Consider the following 16304-nt stretch of genomic DNA (forward strand, 5'->3'; position numbering starts at 1 on the left):
ATGAATTTGTTGAAATAGTGCAAAATTTTATCCATTACCAAGGTAACTCGTAAATATGGTGTCGAGGAGACTAGGCAGTCCTATTCCCAACGACCCTGGAGAATGGGGAACTTCCAGCCAGTTTCATGAGCGGGAATCTGCCCACTATGCGCCGCGCGGACGTGTCAGACCGGAGGCAGAAAGGAATGCTTCAATGAGTCGCAATGGAACTATTGCTCGATTATTTAGCGTGTCAGAGTCGCGAACCCCAAGGTGTAAACGTGAGTTTTATAACGCAATCTTGGTAAATGTATTTAGGGATGTCGTAGATTGTATAATGTATTGCCTGAAGGGTTTCTTATTAAGTCTCTTCCTTCATTAGCTGCTGCTAAAGATCACGTGAAGGACAATGTCAAGAGAATGAGAGAAATACAAGCCAAGTGCAAGCAAAAACAGGAAGAACAGACTAAACCAGTTAAACCACTTTACAGGCCAGACAAGTATGATCACGTACCAGCAAAGGTGACGATGTACATGAAAGTAAGGGGTGTGATTGGTAGGAAGGGTTGTATATTATTGTTGTCACGGCTACAGCCAGTTGTACCAGAACTACAATTACCACCCACCTCCACAGTATCACATGAGCGGACGTCTAGCACTGATCGTCTTATGGCTCCAAGGAAACGGCCTATGTCAACACGTCATCCAGTTAAAAATAAAGGTATCTCTATTAGAGTTCAACTACATTTGATCAAATGGTTTACTAAGTGTGATAATTAAGTAGTTGAGCCTATTAACACTGAGGGTAATTGATTTGATGTTAATTGTGTTGTTGTTGTGTGTATGTAATGTTAATAATGACACTAATGATGTGTGTGGTGAGTGAGTGTGTGAGGTGAGGTGAGGTGAGGTGAGGTGAGTGATCAATCGATTACATGTGTTATGTGTAATGCATATTATAATTATTAGGAAACATGCCAATCGGTTGCCTATGAGGGGTATATGTACATGAAAGATGGTTCATGTACTTAAGACTAAAGTTATGCCTGAACTTCACAGTCAAATGTAACAATACACAATTAGACAGTATTTTAACAAGTTAGTTTGTTTAGTGGTCTCATGCTGTTTTAGACATAGTACATAGATGAGCACATATTCCTGAGTTTGTGTGCTAAAGAGTGAACAGAATATTTCCATACATACCAGCACACTATTGTCTAGCTAGTTTGTTAAATGTGTTCCTTACTTTTCTGGCTCTTTGCTTTTTTGTGACATCACTTTATGTGTGCACAGATGGATGCATACTAGAGCTACATTTTAACATTGTCACATGGTGTTGTTGCAGAGAACACTCATCATGTACCACAAGCAGTAACATCACACAGACCATCATCTGCTCCACTACCAGACAAGGTGAGCTCATGATGTAGTGCTCAACAGTAGTATGTTGTGCGGCCAAGTACCAGTGTGCTATTAAAAGGAATTGCAAATCTTTGGTTTTGACACACTTGTAGCAAGAGTTAATAATAAGGTGCTTGTAGCTTGTGCATAACTGAATGAAACAATGAAGTGGTAGGGTAGTTTACTTACCAAGACTGTCTTACCCACATGTGGTTATTAAAAGTTGCTTTATTTCACACATTATAAAAACCATCAGAAATCATCCTAAAATTTTGCACATGTAACAAGAGTCCAAGGGCAACAACTTTTGTGCAAATCTGATTTGCATTTACAGAGATTTGACTGATTGACAATTTCATGACACCTACAAGATTAAACAATTGAAGAAACGAGTTGTATAAAAATCTATAAACACTAGTCAAGCTATCATAAAGTACTTTCTAATAGTTTGAAAGACAGCAGGAAATGGTCAGCATGCAACCAAGTTTTTATGAATAACAAATAATTTGTTGTCTCCCATACCACGTAAGCCACTTAACTAAGCGAGCTGATATTTAAATAGATTAGTTATTAATCTGAGTTAAAACACATGCACACACACAACACACACAAACAAACAAGCATGTAGTACAGTCACCCTAATAGAACGTTCAGAAAATGAAGTCAATGCTACAGGATTTTTACTACCAAGGCCAGGTAAACAATTCTCATCCTCTCCCACTTTGCTATTTCCTTGCTGCATCACCATCACTATTTTCTTGTACCAATGGTGGCTGATTTGAAGTTAGTAACTTGATAAAATCAAATCCACCCACCCACATTACTTTTTTGAGTAGTATTGGTGGATGAGAAACTAAGTTTATGTTGTCCCCAAGCTATGAAAAAGGCTGCAGATTCAGGATTAGCAAAGTTGTGAAAAGTTAGCACACAAGTCAGTCAGTTTTAAAATGAAAGCATCACGAGTTACATTCTTTTCCACAGCTTGGCTGTATAGTGGATTCTCGGTTATCCAAACCCCAAATGGTCTTAGGCAATGGTAAAATGTAATGTGAATTATTTGGAAAACTGAAGCCCATATACATTTATATACAGAGCTTTGTTGAAAATACTCTAATAGAACATACACTTCTCAAAACACTCTAATAGAACAGTCATTTCAAATTTTGGGTATGGTTAACTGAGGGTCTACTGTATTGAAACATGGTGACAACATTGTTCCACTATACAGAATTACATTTCTGCTAACATCAGGGATGCTAGAAAGCACAAGATCCGCCGGTCACCGTCCATTGAAAGGCTCAATGTGTTGGAGGCCAAGAAAGCCATGGAGTATGCTGGATACCAGCGAGGTGTTGTGCCTCAATAGTGAGTGTGTTCATCCATATATTATGTGCATTGATCATGTCACGCCATCCTGTAGCTTGTTGGACAGGCAGGAGTCATGGCGTCATGCTGAAGAGGTACGGATCGCCAGCCTACCTGATCCAAGCATACCACCTGGCCATGCTCTGATGCCAAAGGAGGAACGACTGAGCACCCTACAACTATTGGAAGACAGTGAGTCAATCAATTACTCTAGTGTTGTGAGATCAAGGGAAGGCAGTACAGACAATTGTGTATTATGCAGGAACCAAAAATGTGTTTTTCACTCAATCATGCTGGGATGTAAGCAAACCATTATCACTCTGGAAAATTGTTTCAGCCATTTCTGAGATACATGTTTTCAAAGTTCATTGTATTCTCTAAACATCTCACACATGTTTTATCTGTGTACAATTTTCTAAGTGTGATTGTTGTCAGTTGGATTTCCATTCCAGGTTATACTTTGATAGTTCACTCAGTTTTTAGAAGATAATTCTGTAAGCGGTTAGTCCGTTAGGCATGAATATGAAGAAGAAACCATGCATATGTTAACTGTCATCAAGAAACTCTCAAATAAGTCATGCTCTAATAGAACATTCAGGAGAAATGTTCTTAGAACCCAAAACATCTTAGTTGAAAGGAAAAAAGTAAAAGCATGTCCTAAATTCAGATGTAGACTGGTTTTGTGATGTGGTGTAATACAAAAATAATCCAAAACAAGCTGTGAAAAAAAATATGGACTTCAACAATAGCTACTGTATCATCGAAGGTGGTAGCCAATCAATTTCTGTTAGGCATATCATCACTACAGTCACTCTTTTGTCGCTACTTTTGATGTTAAGATCTTATTCATGAGCCATACTTGAAGGCCGCACTCTTTTTCACAGCTTGGATATTTCAGATTAAAGTGTGTGTGCGTGCAAGTGTGTCATGTCATCAGATGATGTATTATTCTCCCCCAGAACACACGGAGCTGACTAAACAACTACAGTCACTACCAATAAGATGTGACACTCTGAGAGTACAAAACCGACGCTCTGAACTGGAGAACAAGCTAGCTGAGATTGATGATGCCATCAGAATATTCTCCAGACCTAAAGTGTTTGTAAAATTATCCTCCTAGCCCCACCCCCTGTGTGTCATGCACCTCCCACCCACACACCTGTTTGTAACTAATTGTGTAATTGCAATTCTTTTGAAATAATGCATTGACCATGGAACGTGGCTGAATTCAGTCTTCTTGACATAACTACACATGTCTACCTGCGATTATGCTACACTTGGGGTTAGGGGTGGGCGATATCTCCGTTATATCGTAAAATCGCGATATTCCGATCTATCGATACCAGTATCGTCAAGAATTCTTGGAAACGATACAGCGGTATCGTGATTACTGCGGTGTTCAATAATATTCGTATTAGCTAACTACTGTAAACATGGTGCTGCTGTTTTAGTTCCAGGAAAGATCGAGATACTCTAATAGAGCAGTCACCTATATAGTCTAATAGAGCAGTCAAGTAACTCTAATAAAGTATTCATGCAAATACGAAAGTAGCTACTAAAGGGACTTTATTATTTGGATTTTTATTGAGGAAAGAATATTTCTGCACAGTTAGCATTGTAATAAATGTGCATGGGTGATGCAAAATTGAGTATGAGCTTTTTTTTGCAGTCATTTATTCATGTATGGGAATCTGTAGGACTCCTGAATTTATGTCGTGCACATGGGTGTGACACATCCTCACCATGCTTAATTGTAGGTCTACCTAATGTCTATATCTCCATGTATAGTTCAATGAATGGTACATTCCATGTACATACTGTAGTTAAGTAATTAACTAGTATTATAAGTAATTAGTTAGGGCAGTCGGCACATGTTGCCATCTGACCCTCAACACCACCACACTATTTTTGTACAATCATTTTAATTCTGTAATCTTGCACCTGGTGTTGTAAAGCAATAATAATTAAATAAATAAAAACATGTAATTTTGCACATCCATTCATGTTGCTGCAGGTTGTATCACTTGTGTAGGTAGGTGTAGTTTCATAGTAGAGCATCTGTCAAAATGCCGTGATAATTAATAATATCGTGATATTTTTTCCATGATATATTGTGATAGTAAAATTTCAATACCGCTCAGCCCTACTTGGGTTAACAATATGCATGTAAAATAATGAGAGAGTCCCTTACAGGATATCACTAGGACACAGGTTAACACTCATTGATGTTTGCAGCATGAATGTGTACAAAACCTCAGTTGTGATCAGAGGGTGGATTTGAGTAGGTCGTGACGTGATGAAAGATTTAATCTGCAATTTAACTTTGCATAAATAGCTATTAAATGCTCTACCTTGTTGGAATGAAGAACTTGTGAGCTATTCTGGAGTGATCGCACCTCTGATGTAAACATGTTCTTTATGTTACACTTGGCTAGCTATACTAAAAGACAGTAGTATTTAGAGAGGGGGGCTGACTTTGTGATATCATCACAGTAATTTTCTTGTGTAAGAATTTTCCTGTCTGGGGAAGATGAAAAGATCAACATAGCCTCCATAAGTATGTAGCTGGCTAGTGATGTCAGGTTGTCATTGATGCACAGCTTAGATTCACCAGATTACCCTCCTCCTTCATCAGTAGCATCATCCTCAACTGCTGGAAAAGTGCACTATCCCCCTTTATGTCAATTTTATGTGTTTAAATACGGTGGCGGAAGTATCTAGCAAGAAGCTGCCCAAAAGTTACAGTGTATTCACTTGTCTTGCATGCTACATTTAGCTTACGACAAAGTTACGTGATCTCCCTCTCCCATCCAGTTTTACCCACCTATCTCTCACTATTATTTTTCATTGCTTTTACATACGCACATGCAGTTTTACCCACCCCTTTAACTGTTCTGTGTACCAAGCAATTAATTTTGAAATCCCACTCTCCGGAGAGAAAAATTTCTAAATCTCAAATAATATCTGTAAGTGTAGGTTTCGCCCGAGGTGATTATGTGCCATTCCGAAGGTCTCTAAAATAGCGAAGATAGCGTGGATTTGGGCGATAACCAATTTAGACTATGGCTCGTACGGCTCTGCAGGGGCGGATCCAGACAGGGGGGTTCCACTCTGGAATTGCAACTTCAGCCTGGCTGTAAGTCAAAGACCAAAAAAAGGTCATCCAATAGCTGCCCCTCACCATAGACACCCTCACCAACTATATTTCCTTATTTATAACTCCACACTTAGCCTACTACACTGCTCCCCTTAAGAATACTGATATGCTAGAGATTTTGGATTGGCCGTCACTTGAATCTAGACGAAGAATTGGTTGACTACAAAAATTTTATAAAGGGATCAACAACTTATCAGGATTATCCATTCCACCATATTTCTTGCCAACTCAACGATCCACCAGACACCACCACACTCACCACTTTATCCAACCCAGTACAAGGTCCAGTTATAACCAACATTCTTTATTTCCAAAAACAATCAAAGATTGGAACAGCTTGCCAGTATCTGTCATAGAATCAGAAAAAACATAGATACATGTACTAATTACTTATTGTCTATCTAATTGTTTGCTGTATATCTTATGTGTATGTGTGATTTCTTTGGGGTGTTGATTGCCCCCCTGGGCACATCGGCAATTGCCGTCTGCCCAGTAACAATAAATAAATAGTTACATGTTTCAGACTCCCTGTATTCACAGGCTTTATAGCCTTCTCACAGGTTCCTAGTGGGATAGCATTTAATAAAATACTGTGACTGCTCTATTAGAGTATCTCGATCTTGACTGCTCTATTAGAGTATCTCGAGTAAGAGAGGCTGGGGGTTCCATGGAACCCTTTGAACCCCCCCTGGATCCGCCCCCGCTCTGGTCACTGCCAATAATGGCGGCTCCTGATCGAATTAGTCTAGTGTTTTTTTTTTTTGTTTTTTTTTTTTCAATTTATTTAAACAGGGAAGGTAGCATCAGCAAAGCTGTTTTTCAGCTACGCCCTGTATACAGCATACATGTATAAAACTACATACATTTACAAATAATTAATATTAACTACAATTATATTGTTCTAAATAGCTACTCCTGAATTGAAATAAAGTTGATGCGTGATACAAAGCAGCTGGCAGAGCATTCCACAATATAGTACCTCTGTAATATAAGCTTCTTTTCCCATAATTAGTCCGTAGCTGTGGAACAAACAAGCGATGAGCATTTCTGCTGATACGTCCCGTAACATTAACAGCATATTCAAATATGCCATGGAGATAATCTGGAGCCAACTTGTGCAATACTTTGTAAGTTTGTAGAATGGTATGAAACTTGCGTCGTTCAGTAAGGGACTGTCCTGAGATAGATGAGTCATTACAAAGAGAAATATACTTAGAGTGAAATCTTTCTAAACGTCTAGTTTGGTTTGCATTTGTTGGTTGCCACACCACATCACAATATTCTAGAATGGGCAGAAGATACACTTGGTACAGTAACTTCCTGACAGTAGGAGGAGGTTTTAGGCGATTAATAGAGTAGATTTTTCCCCTCACTCTTTTCAAAACATAATCTATATGATTTTGCCACGTTAAATATTGATCTATAAACAAACCTAGATACTTGGTTGATGTCACTTGCTTCAACATACTGTCATTTAGTGACAAGCATAAAGTCCCACCACTAACTCTTTGTCGTGTACCAATCAACATACAAACTGATTTATCAATGTTCAATTTAAATCCATTCACTGACATCCAGTTAGAAACCTCCTCAAGGCCATTCTGAAGTACTTGCTCCACTCTTTCCAGTTGACTGCTACTATAGTGTTAAAACAACTCACTGGTAGGTTTCCTAGATGAATACACCTATTATCCAGCAATGTTTTCTTCATACTCTAGTGATCATATGGCTATTGTGACTGGAATCCAGCTAAACACGTGACGCATGTGACAAAAATATCATGGGTGTCTAACCAGTTTAGATACCTACCCGCGGGCAGTGTTTATTCTAGGATTTCTCCTTTGGGGGGGAATCAGGAATTTGGGGGGTGACCAGGTGAAAGTCAGCATATATAGTTGTCCAAGTTCACAACTATATAAAACAGTTGAAATAGTTGCCAAACTGGTTAGTCATTTAAGGCTGTGTCACGAGTGTTGCTTTAGATTTTTGTGATTGGGTGAAGCCAGATGGTATGGTTGGTAGAGCTTGATGCATGAGTGCATAGTAGTGATGACAAAATGATGTAATTAATACCTAGGACAACCATATGCAACTGCATGTATACAAATTCTATTAATAATGTACTGACATATCAAGTGTTGAATCTTTACACTTTGCGTGAGAGTATTGACCATAATTGTACGTATGATACCACAAAGCACTAGCAAATTACAAGATCTGCATGGGTGGATGTCTTCAAGACATATTCAATACTTAGGGTGTTTGAAATTAAATACTAAGGCATTTTCATGGTTATAGCAAAACAATTTTTTTTTTAATCAAGCTTTTTGATATTGAATCTGGGGGGGTATTTGTGCTGGCTGTGCATGCTATTTTGGAAGCAGAAATTTTTACAAACTTACACTTTCTGAGATTGAATTTAAGCACAATTTTAAGAGTTAAATAAGCATGCGATTTTTCTATACTGGGTAAACTTTGGCTCTCAGATATTGAATAGCCATCACTATAATTATGCATGAATTTTTGTTAGTTGTATACTAGGAGATTTTTTAAAATTGATATAATACTGTATCTGAGAGGCAATTTTTAACCTGGGAAATTTCCCACTCTGAGATTGAATCTGAGAGCATTTTTGATAAGTTTCATGTGTCATTCAATTATTAATTATTATTGTTACTGAGCAGACAGCGCAGCTGATATGCTCAGGAAAAGAAAAGCAATCATAAAATGAATTTAGCTACGTAGTTACAAAGATTACAGTTATTGAGTTCTATACAATGTTTGCAGTTCCGCTGAAAAAGAGTCAATATTGTTGCTCTCAATGATGGAAGATGGTAAGTTGTTCCAATCCTTAATTGATCTGGAGAAAAAGCTCTGTTGGCATGAATAGGTGGATGAGTTTGGTAGAATAAAACGATGTGGGTGATATAGTCTGGTGGATCTTGTCATTGAAATAAAATGAGGAGGAATTGACAGTAAATAATCTTGATGTATAATTTGGCTTAACCAAAGTGTAGTGCAGTAGTCACTCACAATTTTAGAGGGTGAGTCTGAGATTTTAGGGGAGGGGGGGGGGGGAAGTTCCCCTCCCAACAGCCCTAGAATAAACACTACCCGCGGGTATCTATAGAGGACCTGCAGCGTGACGTAAATCATCGTAATTGCTAAGCAACCGTAGCCGTCGTCCATGTTTCGGGACAGTGTTGTGGCTGAAAAGCACTTTCTCAGGATTTGGTACAGGCTGTAATGAAGCGAATCAGTGTTGAGTTGTGTTGTAAATCGAAGAAGTTAGAATTGGTGAGTAATGTATCGAAATTTAATTATTATTATTATTATTAGCTATGTGTAAAAGGAAAGAAGGCAAAAAAGCCTGTGATACCTTATCATTACAATAGCCACCTATTTCACAAAGCCAATGATAAGATCTTTAATTTCGAAACTAGCCCTGCTTCACAGTGCCACTATACCCAGCGCTTAGTGAATAAATCTCGTTACCTTCATTCTGACCATAGATGGGTATATTATCTATGTTCTGACCCAATATGCGCCATAGAAAGTTGTCCGGAAACATGTCTGCCTAGCAACCATTGTTTCACGCGTGCAAGTCCTCTATTGGATTTTAAATACCTCATTAACGACCATACCTTAAAGCATACTATGTGTACCATAGTCTAAATCTCGTTGTACAAGGGCGACATCGCGGCCTCGGGTGACACCTCAGTCTGAATTTTGTGACTCGTAGTGTGTGGACAGTAAGCCACGCCCTTGGATCGAAACAGCTCACGATCGGTGACATATTGTTTCATAATGATAAACATGGACAAGAGTATAAAAAACAAAGCCACTAGAACAGTTCAGCACAGTCAAATATGGTACGTGTGCTTATTAAACATCATTTGGTCAGTAGACATATAGTCTAATCATTACCAAGTTTGGATGGACATAAGGCTATGATTAAAAAAGGAGAAATAATGTATTGCAAACATATGGGAATGCAAATTTAAGGTAACATGGTGCAGCAGTGAAAAGACTGCTACTGTTAAATAGCATCAAAAGTTGTCAACCATCTATTACTACATGATTTAGCATCAGAAAATCAGGAAAATATTGGTGTTGTCACCTGGAAATTTCAGTATTTTATAATAATATTATTGCATTTCTAGTACATTTGTATTAGAAATGCAATATTGTATAAATACTGAAATTACCAGATGACAACACCAATATTTTCCTGATTTTCTGATGCTAAATCATATATTAATAGATGGTTGACAACTTTTGATACTATTTAACAGTAGCAGTCTTTTCACTGCTGCACCATGTTACCTTAAATGTGACTGAATTTTGGAAAATCACCCATATGGGCACACGTAAAATAATTAGAATTTTCAAGTTTAGTGGGTTACTGTTATGAGCAGTCCACAATTATAAAAATATTTCTAGAATTTTCTAGTAATTTAAGTTATTGAGAATGGCTTACAATCATTAACAAGTAGATTTGTGCTATATAGCTTGTTATTTGGTCATTAAATATTTTAAGTATCAAATGCACCCATATGGTTGATTTTCCAAAATTCGGTCACAAATTTGCATTCCCATATGTTTGTAATACATTATTTTACCATAACGTCATGTCCCTCTTTCTACAGACAAAGTTGGTAATGTGTCTACGGGAAATTCGAGGGGGAGATAATATAGCTATATTCACAGTGTATTGATATAAACTAGCAACAAAGGAACAGTAATCAGCAAAAGAACTCTTGGACGTATTAAGGAGAGGAGGTTTCAGCTGTAATCCTCTTTTGAACTTTAAAGTGCACACCAGAAACCTGACATATATCACTCAGGGAAGGGCAGGGACATCAGCCAGTGTTTGAAATATAAAATAATATTAAGGTATCTTCTCAGAGTAAAAACTAGTTATCTAAGCTAATTAGCTAAGGACTGTAAATCTCATCATCAGAGTTTAAAGCCATGCATCAGTTTTGATTTCTAGTATGCAAATAGTATTATGCTTGTCTCGAGGCTTGTCTTAACATTTTACCAGACTTTCACAGCATTTTGGCCACAACTAGTCTCACTTTTAGCTCTTGGATGTCGCAAGCAGTTATATAGTATGGATCACTTTTAGACATACAGGATGTTACCTGAAACTGACTGCTCTATTAGAGTACACCTACCATTTATAGTAGAAACGTATTCAGAAAATTATCCTTTCATTTGCCAAGCTTTTTTTCCTACCAAAGCACAACGATTTTTTGCCTGAGATTTTGCCAAAGTTTCCTATCTCATACAGGCTTGCTTCCACAGTGTTTTCCCTCCAGTGCCTAACTGGTAAATAAGATAAAAGCAAAACCATGCAGTACTTGAGTCTCGACTGTTCTATTATTACAATGCATGACTGTTCTATTAGAGTACATTGATCTGGGGAGTGCAGGTCCTGCACTCATACTACACTTTTGGGAGAGTTTTAAATAGTTCCCCTTTATTCATTCTCAAGTAGTTTGTGATATCAACTACAAATAGAACTAACAAGTTATACTATTTCTAGCAAAAAATTATTTAACAAGGTATATATGTGACCAGGCCTGCGAAAACAGGGCATGTGGGCACAAACTACACCCCATCACTCTACAAGTAATATCTCAGCACCAGAACAAAATATTTGCATTCTGTAACTTGTGCCAATTAAATTCTTACTTAGCATTCAAAATTGAAATGCCATAGCATAATGGTACAAAATGTAATGAGTGATGAAACTTTGAAAAAGTAGGCAAAAATCTTGTGCCCACATGCCCTATTTTCACAGGCCCATGTCACATATACTGCATATATCCCGTGCAATTTGAGCTGCCCTCAGACACTCTTGAGTGTGAGCCTGTACTGCTAGTCTGCAGATATTGTCCTGAGATTTTGTTATATTAGGGCTCTGCAGTATACCAATATAATCATGCTGAGGTATAAACAAGCCCAGAATAGCTACTATATATTATTGAGGCCCAAAACTAAAACTGTGATGCCACAATATTGAAAATACCGATGAATTAAGATGTTGTGGCATTATGTATTTACAGTAGGGGTATAGCAGTGAATAAAAAGTTGTTTTTTTTTTTGTTTTTTTTTTTACCTAGCGATTTACTACATACAGTATTATTTTTGTGCAGTATTCATTACAGTGGTCCTTCTATTCGGCGTAAGTGCATTCAGATCATCAGATAAATGAAGCTCATTTATTATACAGAGCAAACAAAATGCTATAATAGAACAGTCATTTCTACTGTTTGGGAAACAGAATACAATGGCCAACGGACCACTGTACCTATATTTAGTATTTAAAATATACTGAAGAAAGGTTTTTGACAATACCACAGTGATAGTATATATATAATATACTGTTTATCTTCTACAGCTACCAGTACTCCACTATTGAAGGACCTCCACAATCACATCACTCCACACTATGCTGCTCATTGGAGAGTGATAGGAACACTACTGGGTCTACCCAGTGGAACACTGGACATTATAAAATATGACAACCGTGACAGGGCCGAACCTTGTTGTGATTCCATATTAGAGACGCGACTTGAAGTGGACCCCTCTGCTAGTTGGAATAAACTGCTGAGTGTTATCCTGTCACCTGCTGTGTCCAGTGATCAAGCTGCTGAGAAAGGTGGGTACAATTAGTGTTCTCCAGATTATGTGATTATGTACTACACCATATTGTTTATCCTGTAGGAACTGAGGCAGTCTCTATGTTATCCAATAGGGTGGCCATGATGAATGTGCATGCACAACACGCTGTTGATGAAGACAGATGGCCACCAGATCAACCAAAGGAATATATACCACTAGTTCTCATCCAACATCAAGAGCAGCGTACTAAAGAACAAGACAGTGAAATGGCCAAACTGATTCAAACAGGTGACATTGACTCAGTAGCTAGTAATCAGTTGGTTCCCAAATACCATCATAAACTGAGACATTACAACATGTCCTCAATACCAGCACTGTAACTAAAGAAGTTGCAGAAATCTTAATACCATTAGAAAAAAGTGATGGCCAAAACTTTGTACTAGTTGAAGGAGCTCCTGGTATAGGTAAATCTGTTTACTGAAACATATTGCATCCCAATGGGGACAGAAAGTATTGTTACCAATGTTTAAAATAGTGCTGCCAATTTGTCTTCGTGATCCCAACATTTGGCAAGTTACATCACTCTGTGATCTCAGACTATTCTGCAAAGGCTACACAGAAGAAAGAGCTAAAGATATTGCAAAAACTTGCAGTGATTATCTTTTATCAAATGATGGTAAAGGTATAACTCTTCTTTTTGATGGCTATGATGAATTCCCAGAGCACCTAAAGAGAAATGGTCTAATTGCTGATATTCTTAATCGAGAAACTTTACCACTTTGTGGTATAGTGGTGTCATCTCGTCCACATGCCTCGGTGAGTCTTCGGAAACGAGCAGCTATCAGGGTAGATGTTTTGGGTTTTACTGAACAGGAACGTCAACACTACATTGAAAAATCACTTAAGGGAAAACCACACCAAATTAAAGAGCTCACCCAGTACCTTTACCATCATCCAGCTATCAGTGACATTTCTTTTGCTCCACTTAGTGTGGCAACCTCGTATTTCTTTACCAACTGGGAATCTCCCTTCCCAATAGTTCTACCGAATTACATCATCACTTCATTTGTCAAACCATCTGTCGACATCTTGCCAAGTCTGGTCATCCACTGAAAAATACTATTACTGATCTCACAACCCTACCAGATCCCTACAAGAAGATAGTTGAGCAACTAGCCAAGCTCTCACTCGAGGCCCTTAACAATAACAAACTGGTATTTACACATGAAGACATTGAAGCAGCTTGTCCAGATATTGTAGCTACCCCTGAGGCTATTAATGGCTTTGGCCTATTACAAGCTGTACAACATTTTGGGCTTACAGGGAAAACAATAACTTTTAACTTCCTACACCTCACTATCCAGGAATATCTAGCAGCTTACCATATTATAACTAACCTTCAAGAAGACGAAGAGCTTTGTCTCCTTCGCAAGCAATTCTGGAGTGATCTGCATCTAAACATGTTTACTATTTATATTGCACTTACCAAAGGACAAAGATCATCTTTTAAGAAATTTCTGTCTGGTGGAGATGATAAAATCATCATTTCCAGCGAATTCTATCATGACAAGTTAAAATGTCTCCATCTATATCGATGCTTCAAGGAGGCTGGAGATTGCAGTATGACCAAATCTATTGAGAATGCTGCTATATTTGATAAAAAGATATTGATTTTTGCAACTATACCCTATCAGCAACTGATCTTGAGACACTCTTCCTTGCATCCTCTTCCCACAAGCAATGGGTGGAGTTCAACTTGGACAGATGCTATATCCAAGATCACGGCCTCCAGATTATTCACAAATACCTCAACAGATGTAATGTAACTATTACCACGTTGTCATTGAGTGATAATGGTCTAACCAGTCTGTCTTCCTCCTTTATCAGCAACATTGTCCTCAGCTGTAAAGTACATGAGTTGGAAATTGCTTATAATCACACAGTTGGGAGAGTGGAGAGCTCTACACTATGTTGACTCACCCCTCCTCTATGCTAACTCTACTAAACATGAGCTATGCTTCATTATCCTCCATTGCAACCAGAACATTATTTGCTGCAGTGAAGAATACTGACAAATTGAAATGGCTCTACATAACCATGAACAAATTTACTGATGATGTGGCCAGGGCCGCCCAGAGAAATTAAGGGGCCCAGGGCAAAGAGTTAAAAGTGGGGCCCTTCACCCAAGTTGTAAGGTGAAGACAAATAATAATAAAAAAAAGGTCACAACCTGCTGGCAATGACAATAACTACCCATCACCAACCATATCTCCTTATCTATAAGCTTGCTACACTGCTCCTCTGAAGAATACTGTGACTGCTCTATTAGAGTATTTAGATCTGACTGCTCTATTAGAGTATACCAATCTTTTAAACAGGTATTCAGGGGGCCCTTCATGGGGCCTCCTGGGGCCCCTTTCAGGCTGGGGCCCGGGGAAAAATGCCCCAGTTCCCCCCCCCCCCCCCCCCCTGTGGGCGGCCCTGGATGTGGCTGATGACATTGCTACAGCCATAACTGTTAACAAATCACTTGTGAAATTAGGGATGAATAGCAACTGCATTTAGCCATAGTAACTATAGTGCAAGCCTTAAAGAGCAATGATACCTTACAAGTACTATATGTTTCAGTATGCCCTCCAGGAGTTGTGGACAAGATCAGATCATTAGAAGTAGAGATCAACACAAAGCGAAGAAGCCTATAGGAATACAAGAGAAGTTAACAGTTCACTCCTGGGGTATATAACACTTAATAGTAGTTTAGTGTACATCCTTGGTTTACTATTTTAATTACAACTATATTCACATCATCACGATAATAATTATATCAATTAACTAGCACAAGACACCATGTATTCCATCCCAGTGAAACGTAAATACAGTTATTAGTTGCGTGACTTCACTGTACATCATAAAAACTAAGTCAATTGAAAAAAACTAAGTCCTAAAAACTAAGTCAATTGAAAAAAAGTTGTAGGCAGAAGTGCTGGCAGCCAAGAGAATAACACTGCAGCCATTCTTAGCTACCATCTTTGATTTTGTGTCTTCTTTAGGGGGGCACTGCATGATGCAGTCTTTTTCACAGCTTCAGCTTGGCTGTTTTACACTTGCTTTTAGCTACCTGTACAGGAAAGTATCGTGTTGACAATCAAGACTGAAAGAACAATACTTGCAGTATGCTATACTAGTTTTTATTATACTTAGTTATGTCTCTTCATGAACATTATATTCTCTTCAGTAGGGTGACTACTTTCCCCTACCAATCAGTAATCCCATAATCAATCATATTGTAAAACATTTTGTATGCATGTTTCATATGTGCGTTAATCCTCAAACTGAGGCTGCACATTTTTGGAAAATAAATAAATAAATAGACTGCTCTACTATGATACATAGCTATACCATGGCCATGAGGAGATATATTCACAAGCCCAAGGGTATAGGCATATATATCAGGTGAAGTGGCCATGGTATATTAGGCATGCATGCATGCTCACCTAATAGGTGAAACATTTACCCCATCAAGTTCAGTGGCGGATCCACCCCCCCTCCCTTAAAAAAATGTATATAAGATCGAGATACTCTAATAGAGCAGTCAATCACCAATCACTCTAATAAAGCAGTCACAGTGTTCATGGGGAAGTGTAGCTTACTTAGGAAGCTATAAATAGGATTTTATTTTTATATTTGGTAAAGGATAACTAGCTATTATTGTTGTGACCTTTTTTTTTTTTTTTTTGCTCTTCAACTTTTTTTCAGCAAGGTGCCCCCC

At 38.1% G+C, this 16304-nt stretch overlaps 1 protein-coding gene and 1 pseudogene across 1 annotated transcript; both read left to right on the forward strand.

Moving 5' to 3' along the window:
- The first annotated feature begins 3 nt into the window (after positions 1-3).
- LOC136259682 (enkurin domain-containing protein 1-like) lies at positions 4-3976 on the forward strand. Its single transcript, XM_066053186.1, has 7 exons — positions 4-260; positions 362-519; positions 574-700; positions 1325-1392; positions 2609-2745; positions 2801-2937; positions 3705-3976. The coding sequence occupies exons 1-7, from the start codon at positions 56-58 to the stop codon at positions 3863-3865; spliced, it is 993 nt and encodes a 330-aa protein (XP_065909258.1). The 5' UTR covers positions 4-55; the 3' UTR covers positions 3866-3976.
- Positions 3977-9071: 5095 nt separating this feature from the next.
- On the forward strand, positions 9072-15442 carry LOC136259863 (protein NLRC5-like; annotated as a pseudogene).
- Positions 15443-16304: the final 862 nt, after the last annotated feature.

This window comes from Dysidea avara, chromosome 7 (assembly GCF_963678975.1).
Source record: "Dysidea avara chromosome 7, odDysAvar1.4, whole genome shotgun sequence".
Taxonomy (NCBI): domain Eukaryota; kingdom Metazoa; phylum Porifera; class Demospongiae; order Dictyoceratida; family Dysideidae; genus Dysidea; species Dysidea avara.

Bases quoted from the DNA above. Each gene is read 5' to 3' on its own strand.
- LOC136259682 (XM_066053186.1), top strand. From the start codon at position 56: ATGGTGTCGAGGAGACTAGGCAGTCCTATTCCCAACGACCCTGGAGAA. The intron at 701-1,324 runs GTATCTCTATTA...GTGTTGTTGCAG, and splicing joins TCATCCAGTTAAAAATAAAG to AGAACACTCATCATGTACCA. The intron at 2,938-3,704 runs GTGAGTCAATCA...ATTCTCCCCCAG, and splicing joins CCTACAACTATTGGAAGACA to AACACACGGAGCTGACTAAA.